Raw genomic sequence first — 24,059 nt, 5'->3', positions numbered from 1 at the left:
GATGACTAATAAATGCTAATGCAATGTTGTCAAAGAGACTTTATGGGTTTTAGATAACAATTTATCATGGGTGAAGTAGGAAACATAAAATACTTTACACTGTCATGTCATCACTCTTTAAAAACATTAATGTTGCATATAAGATTGTTTGAAATCTAAAATGAATATAGAGCTAATTATGTAGGAGATAAATATCAATTTAAATATCTATCTAAAAATAACTTGATATACTCTAAATAAGGGTTAAATATGGGTTTCTGGTTAGTGGTTATTTAACATGCATGGTTTGAGAACAGCAACAGTGGAGACACCCGGTGCATGTTGCAGAACATCCAGGCGATCACGAACTACAAGACAACTTCACCTGCTTGTGACCTTGACGCCTCCTAGCGACCAGGTGCTCTGACTAACCACAGCTGAAGTGAGAAAAAACTTTATGCAGAGTTAACCCACGGAAGTCTGCTGGACCAGACAACATTACTGGCAGAGTGCTCAGGAAATGTGCTGAACAGCTAGCAGATGTCTTCCCCGACATATTCAACATCTCGCTGAGCAGCGCAGTTGTTCCTACATGCCTCAAGATGACGACCATCGTCCCTGTGCTGAAAAAGATCTACAGTCTCCTGCCTCAATGACTATCGTCCCGTCGCACTCACACCCATCACGAAGAAAGTGCTTCGAGAGGCTGGTCATGAGGTACATCAAGACCCAGCTTCCACCCTTTACTGTACCCAATGTAGTTTGCGTATTGTCCAAACCGCTCCACAAATAATGCCATCTACACAACCCTCCATCTGGCCCTCCACCCACCTGGACAATAAAGATTCATGTGTACGAATGCTGTTCATAGATTTCAGTTCAGCATTCAACACTATCATCCATCAGCACCTGATTGAGAAGCTGAGCCTACTGGATCCTGGACTTCCCTACTGGGAGACCTCAGTCAGTCCGAATCGGGAACAGCATTCTCAGAGGAGATCGTCAAGAGCACTAAATTCCTTGGTGTTCATCTGGCAGAGAACTTTACTTGGTCACTCAACACCAGCTCCATCACCAAGAAAGCCCAGCAGTGTCTCTACTTCCTAAAAAGTCTGAGGAAAGCCCATCTACCTCCCCCCATCCTGACCATGTTCCACAGAGGGACCATTGAGAGCATCCTGAGCAGTTGTATCACTGCCTGGTTTGGGAACTGCACCATCTCAGATCGCAAGACCCTACAGAGGATAGTGAGGACAGCTGAGATGATCATCTGAGCCTCTCTCCCCCCAATCACAGACATTTACACCACATGCTGCATCCGCAAAGCCAACAGCATTGTGACAACCCCACACACCCCTCACACCCCTTACACACACTTTTACTCTTCTACCATCGGGAAAGTGTTTCCGAAGCATTCGGGCCTCACATCCAGACTGTGCAACAGTTTTTTCCCAAGCCATCAAAGTCCTTAACAACACAGACCTGAACTGAACTCACACACACTCACTCAACTGTGTCTACTGAACTGCTACAAATTGAACTCAAACACGCACTCATTTCACGCATCCATGTCTTCAGCACCACCCATATTATATTATTTATAAGTATGCAACTGTTTACATGCTGTTTTTGAACATCCATTGACTGCTGCTTTTGATGTTTTGCAAAACCTATGTTTACATTTTGTGTTTTTATTTTTTTACACTCCTGTATCCAGTTCTGTCTTGCACACTGCACTGTATAATACACAGTAGGTATACTGGTGGTGCTACTTTGTGATTTGTGTATTGTCCTACACTGTCTTGTGTTGTCTTTTGTACTGTCTGGTCTTGCACTGTTTGCACCAGGTTGCACACAATGCACTTTACAGTCGACCCACTTACCTTGACCTCGGTTAACTCGCCAACCCTATTAAGTCGACGTTTTTGAAGTGGAACGGCCAAATTCTCTCTGTCTTAGCATTTTCTCATTGGTCATGTCGATTCTTTTATGTCGCCGTACCCTATCTCGAGCACAAAAGAGGGTCAAATTTGCCACTTAACGCCGGTTATCTCGATCCCCATGACCAATCTGCGGCTTTTGATAATATTTGTTATCGATGCCACTTCACCATCTCACTACGGTATTTTCGCGTATATAAGACGCGCCTTATACAAAGTTTTACGTATCCCTCACCCAGGGTGCGTCTTATATTAGTGGGCGTCTTATCTAAGTATTTTTTAACACTAACAAACGGTACAGTGAGTGATATTGAAGGACGATTGTTGCGGTCGATATTCACGTTTCACGATTTTCATTCCTAGTTGTAAAAACAATTGGGTAAGTGTTTAGTAATTACCACAATGATCGTACTTGGTTCACTGCGCATGTGCTGAGTTCACGTAGCACGTGATCACGGTCCGTATGGTCGTTCATTCCAATGACAGTTCACTCACTCTTGTTGATGTGTCTGAGCTGTGAGCTGTGTCAGAGTGAAATGACTCGCAAATTTAATTTTGACACGGGTTAGCTTCTTGTAAAAATGAACTACACCCCGCACTTTTTTGTGATTTTGTGAGCGATCTTTGTGTTTGCAATGTTGGAGAATATAATAAAGGTTTGTTTTGAGAATCGACGGTGGTTTGTATTGTATACTGGTAAATCTCTGCATATAGTGCACATATGCCTTTTGTTGTTAGCAAACATGTATGTACATTTTAATAGCATGCCTTCATCAAACAAATCGCGGCAACGCTGTTGTGTAAAAAACCTCCAAAAACACGTGCATGTACATTCTCATTTATTAACGAACATCATGTACATAAAGAAATTTTAAGCACATGTTAATATATTGCCGCCATTTTGGTTTTTGTTTATCTCGATCATTGGTTATCTCGACGCTTTTTGGCAAACCCCTAGGCTGGCGACATAACCGGTTTCAACTGTATGTGGCGAGGACACTTACTAGTCCTTAGCTTGTCGCTTTAGCCTGTAGCTTTAGTTATGTAGCTTTATGTTTTTAATGTAGCACCAGGGTTCTGGAGGAACGTTGCCTCACCCAGCTATATATAGTTGAAATGACAATAAAAATTTCTTAAATTGACTTGAGTGTGCATAACATAATGGCCCCTGATCAGGCATAACCACAGTTATGAATCAGTTATGACCACATGCCTAATATTGTGTTAATCTCCCATTTGCTGCCAAAAAAGTCGTGACCCGCCACCAAACTCACTCAAATCCTTAAAGTTGCCTATTTTTCCTGTTTTTAACACATTAACTTTGAGGACAAAATGTTCACTTGTTGCCTTATATATCCCACCCACTAACATAATGAAGAGATTATCAGTGTTATTCACTCACCTGCTATAATTTTATAATGTCATAATGTTATAACTGGTCAGTATAGGTTGGAATGTGAATTGTCTATTTCACTTGGAAGCACAGAATCTGTAAGTGCATGCATGTTGTTGGCAGACCTGTGCCTGGTGGCAGTTGACCGGCCAAATAAATGTTGGTTTCTGGTCTCCATGAGTTAGAATCTCCATTTCTAGACATGCCATCTTCTACCTACACTCAAGCAAAGCCTACTAGAGTGCAGATAATTCAATTCAGTCAAGCATGGCGTAATGGTGTTAAGGAGCTGAAGTGCTTTCATATAATACACCAGGTAGCCTATTTGTTACCTCATTATAATGTAAACAACAAAAGCAACAACATGTAAGATGTAATGTATTTTTCCCCCTTGGGCTTTCCGTAGCTAGGCAAGGGTCATGCACTGTCATACTAAAGTGTCACAGGTTTTTAGACTTATCCCTCTCATGTGTGATAAATTTAAGAAGTTCGGTCACAATAATAATAATAATTTATGCAGAAATGAATATAAGAGCAGTTGCATTGAAGATATATAGTTTATCCAGTGTTAGCTCACTTAAACGTTCCTAAAATTGAAACTACTGAAAAATGTGATACTATTTGCTTGTTCACTGAGCCTCTTCTTGGATGATCAATAAGCGTCTTAAAGGTTTATTATATATAAATATTTAAAAACAAAACTGAATTATTTAGATTATCCTCAAATGCTCCAAAAGGTCAAAAGTGCAGAGAACAACGTGTACTGAGAGCACTGAGAGCACAGAGCAGCTTCATTATTAAAACGAAACTATGATCTCACACTGCCCCCAGCTGGATATCATTTCATATGTCGTTTTTTGCGGATTTTTTTGACTCTATCAATGATTAATTTCTGTACTTTTTCTGTATTTTTATTTTTATTTTATTACAACATCCAAATGAAACCAGTGTTTTGGAAAACTGCCATACGAAAAACACTGAAATATTAACTGGTCTCTGCCTTGACTCATTGATAATTATATAAGATTTATGATTAGAGTTTGTTGTCTTAAATACAATCTATGAAGCTTTTTTTTTTTGTAGCACTGACTAATTTACATATGCACCTTAATATAAATAATGCAATAATATAAATAATGCATCCTTAATGACATTTAGTTTTTCCAGTTTAATCTAAAACTTGGCACCAGCAGTGGTTAAACTAAAATAAAACAGCTCCAAACAATACAGATCTGTCCTGTCCATAATTAAATATCCAGATGGCATAATACACCGGCCAAAGGTATACATAGACACTGTTGTAATAAGTCCAAAATACTGTTGACAATGCACTGAGCAAAGAAATGCAACATCCAGAGACTATACCCCAGCCTTAAGTAAGTGGGTCTTGGAAAAACCTTTAGAATTATAAAATGTGCCAGACTACCTGTTTTATGTCATTAAACATAAAACATTAATAGGTACATTAATGCAGGGGTTGCCATGTTTAAAGTGTTATTTTCTTAAACAGAAACATGAGGATCATGTTGACACAGATATGCCATAGCAACAGAAGCCCCACCACTGAATATACAACCAACAACAAATCCAGCAAATGATTGGAAAAGAACACTCAGAAGTTCCTAACTTAATTCGGAATATTGTATTAAGATTCTGAGTGCAGGCATTAGCATACATTTACAGACACAATCAAGTGGCAAGGAATTGCATTCAGGACTATTTTCAAGGAGAGAAGTAGAAAACAAACAAAAAAGCTAAGATTATGTAAGACCTCCAGACCCAGACATATAATAAACCATCCAGACACAGTAATAGCAGGAGAGAATAAAAGTAGGACAAAATAGCAGCAGTGATAGAGGTGACAATTCAAAATAAACAATAAAAGCAGCTGGAGAAAGAGCATGGATCAAAAACAAAACTTGACAATAGTTAAAGGTTAACATCAAGGCTGTCTAATTTAAGACAGAAGAACCCAGTGCTGTGACCCCTAGACCAAAAAAGTCACAGTCTGATAGACTACAATTTCAGAACACTGCACCAGTGGTTACAGAATGGTTTACAGTAGAAGAGGGCTCTACTTCTTTCATAGTCACCATCTTTATTCTGCCTAGACCTCCTGATCTGTGCACACTGTACACTTGCACTTTAGATGGTAGTTTCAAGTTCATTTACCATAAACAATATTTCATGGGCAGTTACAAGCTTTTCTAGCTTTTCTAGCTACAGTAGCTATTTAAACAGCTAACTAGCTAGCTAGATGGATGGATGGATGGGTGGATGGATGAATGGATGGATGGATGGATGGATGGATGGATGGATGGATGGATGGATGGATGGATAATTAGATAGATAGATAGATAGTAGATAGATAGATAGATAGATAGATAGATAGATAGATAGATAGATAGATAGATAGATAGATAGATAGATAGATAGATAGATAGATAGATAGATAGATAGATAGATAGATAGATATGCAGGTGAGGTTCTATATATATCATTTCAACTGCCTTTCGTTCATGTAAGAATGTGACGTCTTTGCTCCGTGGGCTTTTCCGGTTAGCTAAAGTGCAAAACATTGGTGGGAGACGCATTATACACAGCAATATTTTGGCAGTTTATTTATCCTTGTGATTAAAAATGTCAAAATGAAAACTAGGACCATGTTGCTCATGCTCTATAGGACCAGGAACAAACTTGCTGTTTGAAATTAAAGTGTTTTCCTGAAAAAACAAAACACAACGACTTGGATTGCAGCAGTGAAGACAGAAGGCTGACACTGAATTAAAACTCGAGGATATTTACTGTTATCTAAAAAAGAACAACACATGAATTAGAATTGAATATGAATTACATAAAAAAAAGACACGTTAGCCAGCACTTTATTGCGCCTTCTTGTTTATTTGTGACCACACAAAGGGCTCAGATGAAGGATTCAATCATTCACACACACACACATTGTTCCACCGAAACTTTGATGTGTCGATCGGTTTCTCACCACTGCCGTTCGAACACCAACAAGTAGTTTGGGAGATCACAAAACTTGGTTTATTGAACATCTGGAGATGAAGCTCATCCATTAACCAAAGCGGATTAAACAGTGCATCTCATCTCTCACTAGACTCTCACAGCTCCCGCACATATTCTTTTTTCTCCCGATTCCAAATCACTGTTCTCACAGTATTATCTCCAGATCTTATTTAAAGTTGTAGTGCATCATTAATAACCTTAGATTTTACTCCCTAAAAATTTTATAGAATTCAGTTAGCAATTTGATCAACCCAGTCGTTTGGGTTGCACAAGCCAGTGCACTCTCAGTGCTGGTCCCAAGCTCGGATAAATGGGGAAGGTTGCGCTAGGAAGGGCATCCAGCATAAAACGTACTAAATTTAATGTGTTAATTCAAAAATGTCATCAGTGTTTATGCTCCACAAGTGGGTTGTGATATGGAGAAGAAGGAAAAATTCTATAGTGAGTTAGATGAAGTGGTAGATGGTGTACCTAGGAATGAACGATTGGTGATTGGGGCAGACTTTAATGGGCATGTAGGTAAAGGGAACAGTGGTAATGAGGAGGTGATGGGTAGGTATTGTCTTAAGGAGAGGAATGTGGAAAGGCAGATGGTGGTAGATTTTGCCAAAAGGATGAAAATGGCAGTGGTGTATATGTATTTTAAGAAGAGAAAGGAGCATAGGGTGACGTGTAAGAGGGGAGGAAGGTGCATACAGGTGGACTATGTTCTATGCAGGAGATGCAACCTAAAGGAGATTGGAGACTGTAAGGTGTTGGCAGGGGACAGTGTAGCTAGACAGCAGATGGTGGTCTGTAGGATGGTTTTGGAGGTGAAGAAGAAGATGAGGATTGTGAGGACTGAAAAAAGAATAAGATGGTGGAAACTGAACGAGAAAGACTGTAGTGTGAGATTCAGGGAAGAGGTCAGACAGGGTCTCGGAAGTGCTGAAGAGGTGCTGGATGATTGGGCAACTACTGCAGGAGTAATAAGGGAGAAAGCTAGAAGGTGTGACATCTGGAAATAGAAAGGAAGACAAAGAGACGTGGTGGTGGAATGAGGAAAGCATAAGGAGAAAGAAGTTGGCGAAACAGAGTTGGGATTGGCAAAGAGATGAGAAAAGTAGGCAGGAGTACAAGGACATGTGGCAAAGGAAAAGGTATATGAGGAGCTGTATGAGAAGTTGAACGCTAAGGAAGAAGAAAAGGATTTGTACTGATTAGCCAGGCAGAGGAACCGAGCTGGGAAAGATGTGCTGCAAGTCAGAGCAATAAAGTATGCAGATGGAAATGTGTTGACTAGTGAGGAGAGTGTGTTGAGAAGATGGAGGGAGTATTTAGAGAGCTGATGAATGAGGAAAATTAGAGAGAGAGAAGGTTGGATGATGTTGAGACGGTGAAGCAGGAAGTGGATAGGATTAGTAAGGTGGAAGTGAAAGCAGAGATTAAGAGTATGAAGAGTGGAAAATCTATTGACAAACCAGTGGTGCGAGGAAATGTTAAGGAGAGATGGCAGTAGAGTTTTTAACCAAATTATTCAAGATTTTGGAAGGTGAAAGGATGTTTATGTGGATTTAGAGAAAGCGTGAGAGTAGGGAGCAATTTAAGAAGAGCCTGGAGAGGTGGAGGTACGCGCTGGAGAGAAGGGAAATGAAAGTCAGTAGGAGAAAGACAGAGTACATGTGTGTAAATGAGACAGAGGGTAGTGGAGTGGTGCCAGTTGCAGGGAGAAGAGGTGGTGAGGGTGGATGAGTTTAGGTACCTGGGGTCAACAGTGCAAATTATTCCAGTGTGTTAGAGAAGTGAAGAAAAGATTGCAGGCAGGGTGGAGTGGGTGGAGAAGAGTGGCAGGAGTGATTTGTGATAGAAGGGTATCTGCAAGAGTGAAAGGGAAAGTTTATAGGACTGTGGTGAGACCTGCTATGTTGTATGGTTTAGAGACAGTGGCATTGACTAAAAGACAGGTGGTGGAGCTGGAGATAGCAGAGCTGAAGATGTTGAGATTTTTATTGGGAGTGATGAGGATTAGAAAACAAGTTTATTATAGGCACATCACCCCTCTTTTAATCAGTCTACACTGGCTCAAAATTAAATCTCACATTGATTATAAAATACTACTAATGACGTATACAGCACTTAACGGGCAACACAGTATCTGAGTGAACTTCTGTACCAATATGATCGTCTATGCCTACTTAGATCAAAAGGTGCAGGCTATTTGTTGGTACCTCAAATAATGAAGACTACAGCAGGGGGCAGATTTTTTTCTTATAAAGCCACACAGTTATGGAACAGCCTTCCAATCAGTGTTCGGGACTCAGACACAGTCTCAGTGTTCAAGTCAAGGCTGAAAACTTATTTATTTAGTCAAGTATTTTATCAGTAGATTTTTCTTAGGTAAAGGAGCAGATCTGGAGGGATCATGGATATAGAGTGTTTGGTTAACTGGGATATTTGTATGCTGTCATCCCCTCACTCTCACACGTTCACTCAGGTTTGTTGACGGTGTTTTGGTGGGTCGTCTCTTATACCAGAGCGCCCTCATGTCTGTGTTACCTTCTGGTTCTTCCTTTTATGCTGCCATAGCGAGTCATAGCGAGTCCCAACTTCACAGTGACCTTAACTTACTTTCAAACAACAATAAGGACACATAATAATATCATTCTCTTCCAGTCACCCCTCCTCTCTCTCTTTCTCCCTCTCTCTTTCTCTCGGTCGAGTTAAACATGCTCCTGAGATTCCAGTGACCACTGTTCCTGCCCCTCTTCCCTCAGCTGATCTTCCCACTTCGTCCAAGCCTGCCTTTGGATAGTGTCCTCTTCGTTTGGACGCCACTCTGTGCAGCTGGGTACGGTTTCTTATCAATGCCTTGGGTGGTTCCATGAAATTCCTGAGTAAGAACGGGAGCTTTGAGGATGGATTTGGACTGTAGTTAATGTCAACAGTCTGCTACACTGACTCAGGACTACAGTTTGCTATTGATCACCATAACTGTACCACGCAACATCGTATATCTGCAATAAATGGACATTTGGTGCAACCCAGATGAGGATGGGTTTCCTCTTGAGTCTGGTTCCTCTCAAGGTTTCTTCCTTATGCCATCTCAGAGAGTTTTTCCTTGTCACAGTTGCCACTACAGAGTAGTATGGAGACGGATGATCTGCTCTGCCGACCCCTAATGGGAACCGAAAGAAGAAGAGGTCACTGTTTAATGACTTAATATTAAGTAATTAGTTTTAATTAATTAATTACACCATGCACACCGCAAAAACAAATACAATGGAAATAAAATAGAAGTTTAAAAAGTTTTTATACTTTATGTGTACAAATGATCCATGATCAGGTACTGGTAGGTGGCCCAGTGGTTGGATGGATTAATAGTAAATCGGTGAACGGTCACTGGGTGGCGCTGCATGTGTGTGTGGGAGGTGAGCGGAGAGCACGTGCTTGTGGGATATTGGAGGATTTACCCGCCGCACAATGTCATGGCGACCATCACCGAGACACTTTACTGTGCTTTCGTAACACGGGAGAAATCCGGAAATCAGAGCTAAAGGTGAGGACGTTTATTCCAGGTTTGCACGCGTTGTTCGCTCCCTTTACGCCGCTGTAGAAGGTGTATTGTGTGCAGAGCGGCGGTTTCAGCGCAGCTCAGGAAGAATTGCGCGGATATCGAGGGCGCTAACGAGGTCTTAGCTGGCCTGCTAGGAGGCCGGTGAGCTTCAGCAACCCTGCCCCTATTGTTAGCGCTGCATGCATTCACCGAGAGAGGAGAGGAGTGGAGTGGATTCCTGCATCGTTAGCTGGCTTTATCATTTATACTCTAAAATCGCGGTCTATAACCACCAGCTTTTCGGTGCTTCGCGTCAGACTTACTTTGTTCAAAAGACGGTTTCCTACACACGTTTGTTCGCCTGTTAGCTCTTTATCGAGCCACTGCGCTAGCGGTGCTCCCGGGCCTAGCCAGATATCTTGCTTTCAGGCAGATTTCGTGCTTTCAGGCAACGACAAAATATTGCAAATCTGTTCGAAGCTGATGTGCACAAATAACCAATTTACAGTTCAACAGTATTTTCTTTACCACCGTATTTGAATGGTCTACGATTCTGTACCGCTCTATGGGTAAAGTCGGTTAGCCAATGAGAGCGGAACACAAGCTAGCACACGTTGTTCATGCTGCATCAGGTCGCCTCAGTTCCACACCGTCCACAAACACGACCCCCAGCCTTAAACGAGTGTGTTCAGCTTTAAACGCGGTAAGCGTTTCCTTTATCCTACTATTTAGAGTTTAAAGCTATTTGGGTGATCGCTGGACCGCTGGCATCGTCCATTCTAGAAAAGTATTTGCGCTGGACGCGGTTTCCGTTAGCATGCCGCCTACACCATCACGGCTAAGGCACCTGCTCCAGACCGCAGAGGTACACAGCGGCTACCAGCAGTTTGCGATATATACTTATTTTCCGTGGTTATGTTTTAGTCAGCGGTCAGTTGTCTCGTGTATAGAGTATGTATCTATTCCCAAATTGTATTTATATAATTTGCAGCTTTTCTGAGTTCGAGTCTGTCTCGTTTTCTGACTGAAAGTTTTGGCGCAATTTAGCCGCCGCTAATACAGTAGCCACAGCACTGCTATACAATCACTCGATTTACACTAAACTGGTTTACTTCAGATTTGTTTGTCTATGATTAATGTCTAGATTATTTTAGATAGTCCTATTCCACGTTTAAAACGGGATTTATAGTGTGTGTGTGTGTGTGTGTGTGTGTGTTACTCAACAGCTCAAAGTGTATTGTTAGCTACTCTGTTGTATAGGAGAAATGCGTCTCGTGGCTGTCGTGTGTTATGGCTAATTATTTACTATTAAAGGGTTGAAGAAAATAAATATTTAGATTGTAAGACAGATGCTAGTGAGAGAAAAAGTTACAACTACACAATCTGTGCGCCTTTACCGTTCCTGTCAAAAGTTTGGAAACACCTAATCTTCTCTATTTTGAGGGAAATACGCATGTTCTTTTGTTACAGTCAAACCTGTGTGAAGATTTCTGTGACCAAACAAATATATAAATATGCAATTGTTAAACTTTTTTTTATTTTCAGTGAAAAGTGCTCCCTTAACATAAATAACAGCTTTACACACTCTTGGCATCCCGACTGTTAGTTTCTCTAAACATTCAGCTAAAATACTTATGTCTCAATTTATGTCAAATGAGGATGGGTTCCCCTTTTGAGTCTGGTTCCTCTCAAGGTTTCTTCCTCATAACATCTAAGGGAGTTTTTCCTTGCCACAATCATTAGGCTGCTCATTAGGGATAATTGCACACCAGTCACCTTAACTCTTACAATTCTGTAAAGCTGCTTTGAGACAATGTCTGTTGTGAAAAGCACTATAGAAATAAACTTGACTTGACTTAACCATGCCATGTATAATTTGGCATAGTTGTTCTTCACTAGTTAGATATTTCTTTCTGATCTTGTTCATCCCAGAGCAGTTCAATCGGATTGAGGTGCAGTGATTGGGTAGATAAATAGGTGACGGATACTACAGCTGACTGATTGCTCTGTAAATACTGCTTACAGAGCTCAAATCTATGCTTTAGGTCATTGTCTTGTTGTGTTGTGTAGTCCAGACAGACATGGCATTGAAGTATGGATCAGTGGTTGTTCAACCTTCCCTGCTCCAAAACAACCACGCACTATCAAGCTTCTATTTCCATGTTTGTAGGTGCGAGGCAGTCTGCTAATATCCTTTCTCCTGTACTTTCTTGCATAAGGTCTTCTCTTAAAGCCAAAATGTTTGATCTGGACACACTTTTTATCTGATGGTCCTCACTGATAAGTGTTTTTCTTACGATTAGACAGCTTGTTCCCTTAATGTTGTGCATGAGAAAATGTACTTCCCTTTTTGCTATGAACATTCAAGTGAACTCTCCTTACTAGCGTCTATAATAAAAATAAAACAATGATTGTCCACAACAATCCTTACAGGTTTTTACTGATGCATTGGATGGTTCTTAACCCAGTTACTTATAGTTTCAGTAAACTTCTTAGTTGTTTTCTTTGCTCGATGCCATAATGCAACACCTTTTTATGATCAAAAGATGTCATCCATCAAGTTTTAGAAATGAGAAACTCATAATCATGTTGCACATTTCAATGGGTTGTAGTAAGATGTAATGTTGTAAAACACTCAAGACAACTAAGTTCACGTTCTCACTTTATTGCAGTGACTCATTATTAGCCTTAGATTATGTAGATTGTCTGCCAAACAAGTTCCTGTCAATTAGTAGCCATCAACATTTCATAACATCATCGGCATTTATGTCATGCATATTCATACCCCCTCAGCATTCACTGACTAAAGGGTCAAATTGTTTTTGATTAAATTTAGATAAAAAAGAAACAGTTATGTTTTCAGTTTAGCTTGAAATGGGGGAAAATGTGCTTGATAATTTCAATGAATTCATTGAACATGTAATATACATTGTATTTGGGGTATTCAGGATTATTGTTAATTGTATTAATTGTATTGTATCTAACAGAGTTATCTTTTTCAACAGAGTAAACAGTGAGAGCAACATTTTTCAGATCCACTTCATAAGAAACCCCTTTTTGAAACTGACCTCAACAGAGGACAGCTGCAGGGGTGCAGAAATGGAATGTGATGTGAACACCGGTGTTGGTAAATTTAATTTCATATTTTCTCTGTTTTGTGGTTTGAAAAATCCTAAAAAATTCCTATGGTTTACTTTCAAGATCTTTTTGCTAAGCAAGTCAATTGGAAGCCTTTTTGTATATTTCAATGCTTTTGGTGGTCAAAAATGAATGGAATATCTTACTGTTACATTGAAATGACATCAGTGGTTTAGTTTCAGGATGAGTAAAATGTATTGGTGAATGCAAATGTGACTTTTTTCCTTTTCTTTTTGTTTATCCCTTCAATCACAGACAGTGTTGATCCAACTGAGATTATTCAGTGTGAAGATAAAGCGCTCAGGGACGGCAGTGAAACACCACGAAAGAAAAACAAGAAGCACAAAAAGCACAAAAGTAAGAAGAAGCGTAAGAAGAAGAAGGATGAAAAAGATAGCAGCTCTGAATCTGGAGTGGAATCAGACCAGGAGTCTCAAACAAAATCAGGGTAAGAGTTTGCTTAATGTACATTTAAAATAAACATATATTTGCTATTAGACCTTGAAATTAATTGATATTCCACTGCAGTGTGAAAAAAGAAGATACCTCCAATTTTGAGTCTGGTAATCATGATGAAGATAAAGAATCAGCAAAAAATTCAGTTGCAGGTAAGAATTTGTCTTCTTGCTGAACTATTTTTAGTGTCAAAATTCCCATTCTGATTTTTTTTTTTACTCCTTTACAAATGCATGACATTTTCCTCATGTATTATTCATTTTGTTGTTATTTATTTTTGAACAGAACCACATGATGATGAATACAAAGCCAGAAAATCAAAGCGTCATACAGGGAAAAAGAAGAAGAAAAAGAAACGAAAGGAAGAAGAAAAGCAACAGAGACATTCTTCTCGTTCACACTCGGCGAGTACGTCTGAATCAGAGTCTGAATCGGAATCTGAGTCGAAGCATTCACAAGCGTTGGACCCCTCTGGCTTGGACAAGAAGTCACCAGCAATTCCAATAAAGCCTTCAAATGATAGCTGCAAAGATAAGATCTTACTATCAGATGACAAAAAGGCAGAAGTCACTAGCAAACCTGAACATAGCAAAGAGGAAAGCATTAAACCAGTGTGGCGGGAAGATGAGCCTCTACTGGATGCATGTTTGCAATCTGTTAATGTGGAACAGCTCGATGAAAATAAAACAGAAAATGTGAACATTGAAAAGAATGGAAGTTTTAGCAAAGCTCAGGAGCTTCCTGATATAATTCCTAAGCAGGAGAACGTCCACAAAGAGCAACTAATGCAGAAGAAAATAGCCAAGGAACCACATGAGAATCAGAGAGGAAGGGGAGATAAGGAGTCAAGAGTAAGGTCTCAATCACATTCTGATAAGTCAAGCCACAGTCGTTCAAGGACTCCAAAGAAATCTTCTGGTTTATCAGCACGCAGGAAAGATAAATCGCAATCATTGGAACGGTCTGTTTCTAGTTCACGAAGGAACAGTAGCACCCAAAAAAGGCTTTCACGGTCACCATCAGAAAGTCGCAGGTCTCGGTCAAGATCTGTTCGAGGACGAAAGCGCAAATCAAAGTCATTGTCGCAAAAGCGAAGACATCGGTCTGACTCCAGGTCCAACACCAGAACTAAAAGATCCCGGACGAAGTCCCCACGACGCAGCCGGCGAACAAGATCTCGATCTGCTGTAAAGCTACGCCGCTCACGGTCAAGGTCGAAACGATCGATTTCTCGCCGAAAGAACCGTTCAAGGTCACGCTCAAGATCTGTTCGGAGAGGCAGGCGCTCGCCTTCACGCTCTCGCAGGAGGACGCCACCCTCCCGTACACGAAAGTCTAGATCAAGGTCAATCAGGAGAAGGAGGCGAACCCGTTCAAGGTCCGTTGTGGTCCTCAGACGATCTAGATCCCGAATGAGGAGAAACAGACGATCAAGATCAAGGTCCAGAAACCCAAGAAGAAGAAGCAGGTCTTGCTCTCCTCTGCGATCTAGGCGCTCCAAATCTAAATCCCCTGTTCGACAAAGGAGGTCAAAATCTCCACGTAGAGCTAGGTCAGAGTCAAGATCTCCAAAGCGCAGAAAGCAGTCAAAATCACGTTCTCGCCATTCAAAGACTCCTTCACCTAAATTTATTAGAGGAGCAAAATTAAGTAAGAGTAAGCGATCGAGATCACTGTCCCCAAAAGACACATCCAGGTCTAGATCTAATTCGATTGGAAGACTTTCATCAGATAGAAGTCAGTCTCCAGCTAAGAGCAGGTCAAGCTCTTTGTCACCAGTCAAAGACCATGACTTGTCAGATAAAAGTGATCATAAGGAGATATCGGACTCCAAAATAGAAGAAACCACCAGTGGCATAGACCAAACTGCTCCCACAGAAAGGTGGAAGCCACTGACACACACAAGTCCATCTCCAAAAAGCTCCTCAAATGAAAACCTGGAACAAACAGAACTTGAATCAAAAAATAAAAACTCCAGTGAAGAGTCTAAGAGCACCTTAGATGGCACCGGGAGGCAAAATGCATCTAGATCAAGGTCCTCTTCATCAGAGCCATTAGCTCAGGATGGGAGTTCTGGGTCAGATGATAACGAGCAGTCTGATAACTCACAATCACGAACACCAAGTCCAGCCCTAAAAAAATCAGGGTTAAAGCTTAGCAGGGTGTCTAAGTCACCTGTTAGAAGGAAGCGTTCTAGGTCTGCTTCCTCAACCCACAAGTCACGGTCCAAATCAAAGTCTGTTAGTGGTGGGGAAAAGTCTAAATCTCCTACAAGGAAACGAAGATCAAGATCCTCCTCACAAAGCCTAAGAAAGAGATCAACATCTAGGTCCCCTGCCCGGCGAAGGAAATCGCGTTCAAGATCAGTCACGCACCGAGGGAAATCAAGGTCTAAATCTCGTCCCAGGACCAAGCGCTCAAAATCTAAATCTCCCAAAAGAAAACGTTCAAAGTCTAGATCACCAGTACGAAAACGGCGGTCTAAATCACGCTCCCCTGCTCGGAGGAAGAGGTCAAAAAGTCAAGAAAAAAGCAAACGTTCAAAATCCCGTTCCCCTACCAGAAAGAGAAGGTCACGCTCTCGCTCAAGGGCACGTCACTCACGATCTAAAAGATCTCGCTCAGCATCTCGTCGGAGGAGACCCGTATTTAGAGGTCATTCTTTTGACAGGCGAGATCGATGGAAGCGTGAGCCAAGCCATTCTCCAATCCTCATCCTCCGTAAAAGAAGGTCCACTTCAAGAACACGTCGTAGCGCAAGCAAGACACCACCACGCCTCACTGAGCTAGGTAAGTGCACACACTGAGACGTGGTTATATGTCGCTGAATATGAATAGGCATGTTTGCAGCTTGTTCATGTTATCCTTCTTCTTCACAGACAAGGATCAGCTATTGGAGATTGCCAAGGCTAATGCTGCAGCAATGTGTGCTAAAGCAGGGATGCCCATCCCAGAGAGCCTTAGGCCCAAGGCTATCCTCCAGTTGCCTTTGCCAACTCCTGCTCCAGCACCTCTGTCTTTGCCGTTGCCCTTGCCAGTTCCCAACTTGCCCATGAATATCCCAATGGGAATACCTGGTATGCCTCCAATACCAAACATGCCTATGAATGCTGCTATGGCCAGTATGACAGCAGCCACTATGACTGCGGCATTGTCTAACATGGGAGCCTTGGCAGCCATGCCCCCTATGCCTCCACTGCCCACCATCACCAACAAGCCTCCCCCAGCTCCTACTCCTAATCTGGCAAACATTGAAGAAGTAAAGAGAAAAGTGGCACAGCAGGCTAACAGCATTAGTATTAAGGAGCTCACAGAGGTGAGGAAAAATGCCTTACTGTACTTGTTTACAACAGATTTCCTGTTTTTTTTGTTTGTTTGTTTGTTTTTTTTCCCCCAAATGTATTTAGGCAAAGAATAAAACACTAGGACGTGGTGGTATAGGAAAATAATCTACATCACAGTGGCGATTCTGGCCAACATAAATTAGTTGTTGGTGTTTTCCTATTACATCAAGCCTCAAAGTGTTTTATTCTTCTACACAGTGATTGATAAATAAATGATGCTTTGGTAATTTATTAGTAATTTACACATTTACTGGTCAGCAGCACAATACATTAAATGATGCAGGTATAGTACAAGCAGTTCAGTTGGTCTTCAGTTAAGTGTGGTGTGACTTTGGCCATGGCATGGATGTTGGCACCTGCAGGGCTGGTTTGAATATTTCATAATCTGCTGATCATCTGGGAATTTTACACAAGTCTTTAGAGTTTACACAGAATGATGTCAGAAGAATAGAACATTGTCCGTTCTATTGGCAGAGTTTATAAGAGAGGTCAGACGTTATTTGGATGTTATTACTTCCTGCTCTAACATCACTGTAGCTATTTCTTTATTCTTATGTTTGATGTGAATATAAACTGAAGCTCCTGGCTTATATCTGCATGATTTTATGCATTGATCTGCTGCCTCATGAGTGACTGGTTAGGTCATTGTATGAATGTAGTGTCCACCTAGTCAAGTTGTCAATGAGGGTATTGTAGTTTCATCAAAGGAATCTTGTACTTCAGCAGGTTAACTGGTGTCTCTTCTGTTTTTAGAAATGTAAGCAGATTGCAGAAAGCAAGGAGGAAATGGGGCTCTAACAAAGACTGATGGTAAGGTGATAAACAAGGTGTTTATTATTATAATTTTTTAGATATGAGTAGTTTTGTACTAATTGTTATAGTTGTGTATATCTTTTCTTTTAAAAAAAAAAAATGCTTGTTTTTCTTATTTACAAATTAATTGAGAACCGACTGAACATGTTTTATCAGATATATTACACCAGATTTCATTTGAATTATTTAATAAAATCCAAAGTACAGTGGGGCAAAAAAGTATTTAGTCAGCCACCAATTGTGCAAGTTTTCCCACTTAAAAAGATGAGAGGCCTGTAATTTTTTTATTGGTACAATTCAACTATGAGACAAAATGAGAAATAAAAATCCAGAAAATCACGGTCTGATTTTAAAAGAATCTTTTGCAAATTATGTTGGAAAATAAGTATTTGGTTAGTAACAAAAGGTTATCTCAATACTTTATATACCCTTTGTTGGCAATATAAGGTATATATAAGGGTGTTCAACTCCCTCCAAAGATTTTCTATGGGGTTGAGAACTGGAGACTGGCTAGGCCACTCCAGGACCTTGAAATGCTTCTTACGAAGCCACTTCTTAGTTGCCCGGGCGGTGTGTTTGGGATCATTGTCATGCTGAAAGACCCAGCCACGTTTCATCTTCAATGCCCTTGCTGATGGAAGGAGGTTTTCACTCAAAATCTCAGGATACATGGCCCCATTCATTCTTTCCTTTACACGGATCAGTCGTCCTGGTCCCTTTGCAGAAAAACAGCCCCAAAGCATGATGTTTCCACCCCCATGCTTCACAGGAGGTATAGTGTTCTTTGTGTGCAACTCAGCATTCTTTCTCATCCAAACATGACAAGTTGAGTCTTTACCAAAAAGTTCTATTTGGGTTTCATCTGACAATATTCTCCCAATCCTCTTCTGGATCATCCAAATGCTCTCTAGCAAACTTCAGACGTTCCCAGACATGTACTGTCTTAAGCAGGGAGACACGTCTGGCACTGCAGGATTTGAGTCTCTGGTGGCGTAGTGTGTTACTGATGGTAGCCTTTGTTACTTTAGTCTCACTTCTCTGCAGGTCATTCACTAGGTTCCCCCCGTGTGGTTCTGGGATTTTTGCTCGTGATCACTTTGACCCCACGGGGGGTGAGATCTTACGGGAGCCCCAGATTGAGGGAGATTATCAGTGGTCTTGTCTTCCATTTTCTAATAATTGCTCCCACAGTAGATTTCTTCACACCATGCTGCTTACCTATTGCAGATTCAGTCTTCCCAGCCTGGTGCAGGTCTTCTATTTTGTTTCTGGTGTCCTTTTGACAGTTCTTTGGTCTTGGCCATAATGGAGTTTGGATTAATACAGGTAACAAGTGGAGGACAGAGGAGCCTCTTAAAAAAGTTGCAGTTCTGTGAGAGCCAGACTAAATACTTTTGTCTCACTGTATTAATTAATAGGTATGTTAACAGATGCAATTAATGTTTGCTAATATTTTGTCAGTATCCTAATAAACTGCTACAAATTCATTTTCATATATTTATATATAAAAATGAGAGAGAGCGAGCGCGCGAGAGAGAGAGGGGGGGGGTGCACATGTAGGCATATGTTAATTATTCAGAATTCTGTATTTCCTAACACCAGTAAACTATAACCAGTCTTACTTGTGCATTGCTTTTTAGCATATTTTAATGACCCAATTGTAATGTGAAAGTCTTTTACTTGCCTGAACTTGCTCTGACATTATTTTTTTTTTGCAGGAGCATCAAATGACTGATTTGTGATTAATGGTAATATCCCTTGATGGTAACCTGGTAAAGCTGAATAAGAAAATAAAATAAAGACCACTGGATTTTAAATTGTAAATCTAAGAAAGAGTACTGATTCCCACGGATGGTTCTACGATCAAATAATCTGATGCCACTGTATGTGGGAGAGTTAATCTCGTCACAGAACCTAATCTGTTGGATGAGATCATTTTGTGTGTCTTCGGGAAGATTAAGGGCCTTATTGTATATCAAAGCAAACACACTGCTTGGTCAGATTCACAGTGAAGTATTGTTTGAATTTCAATGTGGTCTTTCTTGACTGTTGAAAGAATCGAATATCTTCAGGTGGCACCAGTGTGGATTTATTTGACCAACAGTATGAATTTTAGACCACCAAGCTCCATGACTCACATCATATGTAAATCCCATATAAAATGTAAATCTCATTTATAAAGTACTTTTGTGACCAGGATTCCATTATTTGTTCTTAACTATTTTGTGAAGTTTTTTTTTATTATTATTATTATTAAGAAACTAAAATTTGAGGATAAATTGTCACTAAATGCTATGCTTCATAGATGATATTTTACTTGCACAGGTTTTCAGTTGTATGTGATCTGGGAATTAAAAAGACACACTGTACTGTATTTTAGAGCCTGACAAGTGTACAGTGCCATTTTATCTTATCATTTGAATTGGATGGAAATGTATATGGCCAGTAGAGGTTTGTGATGGGGTGCATTGTTTATTGCTGTTCATCATTTATAAATTGTCAGATTAAAAACAAGAGTGCATAATATGTACTTGGATGGACTGCTCTTGCTGGGAGACCTATACTTTATACTATATGTTCAGTGATTTGTCCAAGTGTTCATTTTGGTGCATTTAGCTAATTCTTCTATTTTTCTTTTTTTTTTCTTTCTTTTTTTGTTTCAGTATTTTGAGGAGAGAAATCATTCCCAATTATCTGAAGGTTACATATTAGGAAATATTTCAGTTTATTGTCCATTTTCTTTTACCCAATAAGTAAAATTACTAGTTATAAAAGTGTATATATAGACAAAATACACAAACTTAATAATAAAGACTGATTTTAAACTAGAAGGTATGAAGCACTCGAAACATTGCTTCTCATGATAGAATTGCACAGTATATGTATCTCCATGCTTTTTACCAGTCCCCTAAATACTGACACAATATCACAGTTGTGACCCAGGGAGTACAGCTTGATTTAAAAAAAAAAAAAAGAAAGAAAACAAAAGAAAAGCTTGACAATAAATGTAAAATAGTTGAATTAAGCTGTTTAAATAGTTTTTTTAAAGCCCAATTCATAGGCCACTGTAATAGGAATGTAATACACTTTTATTTAAAGTAATGTCTCAGAGGAGTGGTACTCAACCTATACGAGGCAGTGTGTATTCTCGTACCTTTTGTGTAAGTACTATGTTCCTTTCATAGTGTATCCACAATTTTGATTACACGGTATGGTTTGGATTTTGCTCTGCTGTAAGACACGCCTGCTTTGTACATAATGCACCATATGATTAGTAAAATAAATGCCCATGACCACTGATTTTCTTTCTTTTTTTTATATGCTTGGCATCATATTTAACTGCTTATTCTAACCATGAATAAAAATGGTGACACATTGCAGATATATGGAACATTACAGCATTTCAGAATGTGAAGTGTGTAGTAAGGCTTATCTGGTCTTTTGGATACGTAGTGCACATATACACAGTACTATACATATAATAATAGTACATATAAAAAATCATGTTATAGCTTACACTATTCTTTGTAAACCTTAGAGACTGTCAGAGCGAGCGAGAAAATCTGACATCAACAGTTTATGAAATATTTAAACCAGTCTATCTGGTACTAACAACCATTCCATGGTTAAAGACACAAAGGTGATATTTTGCCCTAGTTTGATGTGAACATTAAATTAAGCTCTTGACCTGCATCTGCATGATTTTATGCAGTGCTATCACCCTATGATTGGCTGACTAGATGAATGCATGAATAAACAGGTATACAGATGTTCCTTTATAGTAACCACTGATTAAATAAGCCTGCTATTGGATGTCACCGAAGTCAACTGTTGGGGTGCAAAATGTTTAAACACTATTTAAAATGGAATTATAAATGACTCAGTTGACAGAGATTATAGTGGCAAACGGAAGTGGTATAACCTCTTTGCAGATTTAACGTTTCACAAAAGACCAGTTTCCCGAGTGTACAAGGAGAGAAAAGTGAGTCATCTGGAAGACTGATGATGTGGTGAACTTAAATCTTACAAGTATGCATGTATTATTTTGGGTTAATTCACCTACAAATTTCACAGGAGACCGCATTCTTGACATTAAAACAGTACAATAGCAGGAATCCCAGAACTCTATTATTTTTAATTAATTATTTAAAAGTGTTGCCTTAGTCTGTGGTTTCCCCTAAACACAACCCAATATACCAAGAATAATTAGGGGAAACTGACTGTCAATAGAATTAAATTGTATCAGGACCTGGAATAATAAACAATGCAGAGCATTAACTGTGAGGCAGGTTACAGACACAGTTTGATAAGATCATTTTCTTAATCTAGGGTCTCTGTTTCGATCCTAACCTGGTCTTAGTGTCTGTGTGCAGTTTAATTTAACCTTCCGGTCACATGCCAGTAGCCTGGTTGGCTTTACTAAATTCTACCCTGCAGGATGGAGCTTGTATCTAATGTTCATTTATATTTATGGACCAAGCTATTAAACCATATTATACACACTAGCAAACTGATTACAGCAGCTGTAGCCCTTGCAGGTTTAAACATTTAACACATGTTGGAACTTCAGATTTATATATGCTTGACATTTTGGTTGACTGTGTGAGTTCTATGTGAATTCATTGGATGAAGTAGACAAAATACTTTTGGTACACTTTACATGTATTTTTAATATTTTATTTTACATTGACTTTCTGGAAATATTGACAATTTTTCACAAGAAATTAATCAGAAAGCATTACTTTAACCAGATAGTCCCAGAGAAGACTATTTAAAGTTGAACATATGAATTCAAAATGCTTGACAAGTAACTTTACTTATAATGCAATGTGTGTGTGTGTGTGTGTGTGTGTCTGTGTCTGTGTCAAAGTGTAGTCCATACAAACATTTATTTTTTAAACATGCTTTTATTGTATTAAAGTCTGGGTTACACAAAATCTGCATGTTGCATTACTATATTACTGTGCTCCTTACATATGTTTCCCACATGTGTGGCAAGTGCTTCACCCATTTATCCCAAACATCCCTAATGGAGCAAGCTTGTCATTCAATTTAATTCAATTAAGTTCAATTCATTTTTATGTGTATAGCGCTTTTAACAATAAACATTGTCTCAAAGCAGCTTTACACAGATAATGTGGTGATTAAAAGTAAATATGTTCTTTATAAGTGTAAGTTTGTCCCTGATAAGCAAGCCGGTGGTGACTGTGGCAAGGATAAACTCCCCAAAATGGCATAAGGAAGAAACCTTGAGAGGAACCAGACTCAAGAGGGAACCCATCCTCATCTGGGTTGCACCGAATGTCCATTTATAGCAGATATACAATGTTGCGGGGTACAGTGATGATGATCAGAAGCGAACTGTAGTCCTGAGTCAATGTAGCAGTCTGATGACATTAACTACAGTCCAAATCCATCCTCAAAGCTCCCGTTCTTACTCCGGAATTTCATAGAACCACCCAAGGCGTTGAAGAGAAACCATCCCAAGCTGCACAGAGTGGCGTCCAATCAAAGGGAACACTATCCAGAGGCAGTAATGACATTCACACGGCGAGCAGCTCTCATCTCTCGATTGTCAAAGAGGATAACTCTTGACAACACATGAAAGGTCTAAAAATACTCCGGGGTGACTCAAATGCCAAAAACTGGCTGTAGCCTCAATACAGGATCTGTACACCAAAGCAAGAACCAACAGCCCTATGTAAGCTACCAGGTGTGTTTTGTAGATTGATACCCAGCTGTTGCCAAACACCCTTTTCTCTTCAGTGTTTATCTCAAACAGGACCTTCTAACCAGATGGTGGTATGAACAACTCAAATGCTGTCTTGATAACTTGAAAAGTGACACAGCATATCTAGTAGGCGTCATTCTGATGATGTTCTCAGTCGGTGCTCTGCCTTGTTTGTCATAAGGGATTGATGACCATGAAATGTCACTTTTTTGAAGATTTCTCTTTGAGCATCTGTGCCATATGGGCTGTCCTCTTCATCAGATGTGTCTTCTTGTTGATCAGGATCGTACTTTACATCATCCTCATCCTCAGAAACCATCCTTCACGTTGTCACTTTGCTCTCTGTTTTCAATATTACATTCATGACCAAAGATATGGTCAATAACCTCACATACACTGAATTTATGTGCTGTTTATGATGTAAAATTCCATACATAGTATGGAAGCTCGTTTCTGCTACATTAATTATTAATATATTATTATTATTATTATTATTATTATTATTATTATTATTATTAGCCTGATTAGGCTTTTTTTGTGGCGGAAATGGGCTTCTATAGAAATTGGAATTAGCCCAATTCGGAAAAATATTTATAAAAATAAAATTTTTCCACTAATCCACTATCGTTTTCTGTATGATCATATTTAAACCCAGGACAAAGTGTCTGATGCGGGTGTTAATGCACACTGTGATCTCGATAGA

At 39.7% G+C, this 24,059-nt stretch overlaps 1 protein-coding gene across 4 annotated transcripts; it reads left to right on the top strand.

The window, feature by feature from the left end:
* The first annotated feature begins 9,735 nt into the window (after positions 1 to 9,735).
* On the top strand, positions 9,736 to 20,925 carry sona (SON DNA and RNA binding protein a). 4 transcript variants are annotated; one of them, XM_046845216.1, is made up of 8 exons: positions 9,736 to 9,877; positions 12,880 to 13,001; positions 13,268 to 13,460; positions 13,541 to 13,620; positions 13,754 to 16,258; positions 16,348 to 16,784; positions 17,566 to 17,622; positions 19,344 to 20,925. In XM_046845216.1, the coding sequence occupies exons 2-7, from the start codon at positions 12,974 to 12,976 to the stop codon at positions 17,608 to 17,610; spliced, it is 3,288 nt and encodes a 1,095-aa protein (XP_046701172.1). In that variant the 5' UTR covers positions 9,736 to 9,877; positions 12,880 to 12,973; the 3' UTR covers positions 17,611 to 17,622; positions 19,344 to 20,925. The 4 variants fall into 4 exon arrangements, with proteins under 4 accessions (XP_046701172.1, XP_046701175.1, XP_046701174.1 ...); XM_046845219.1 differs by having other exon boundaries at positions 17,566 to 17,639; XM_046845218.1 differs by lacking the exon at positions 9,736 to 9,877 and adding an exon at positions 9,885 to 10,036.
* The last annotated feature ends 3,134 nt before the right edge of the window (positions 20,926 to 24,059 follow it).

The sequence above is a fragment of the Silurus meridionalis genome, chromosome 3 (genome assembly GCF_014805685.1).
Source record: "Silurus meridionalis isolate SWU-2019-XX chromosome 3, ASM1480568v1, whole genome shotgun sequence".
Taxonomy (NCBI): Eukaryota; Metazoa; Chordata; class Actinopteri; order Siluriformes; family Siluridae; genus Silurus; species Silurus meridionalis.
The sequence above is the reverse complement of the archived record's forward strand: the minus strand, read 5'-3'. Positions and strand labels throughout refer to the sequence as shown.

Bases quoted from the DNA above. Each gene is read 5' to 3' on its own strand.
- sona (XM_046845216.1), top strand. From the start codon at position 12,974: ATGGAATGTGATGTGAACACCGGTGTTG. The intron at 13,002-13,267 runs GTAAATTTAATT...CTTCAATCACAG, and splicing joins TGATGTGAACACCGGTGTTG to ACAGTGTTGATCCAACTGAG. The intron at 16,259-16,347 runs GTAAGTGCACAC...TCTTCTTCACAG, and splicing joins ACCACGCCTCACTGAGCTAG to ACAAGGATCAGCTATTGGAG.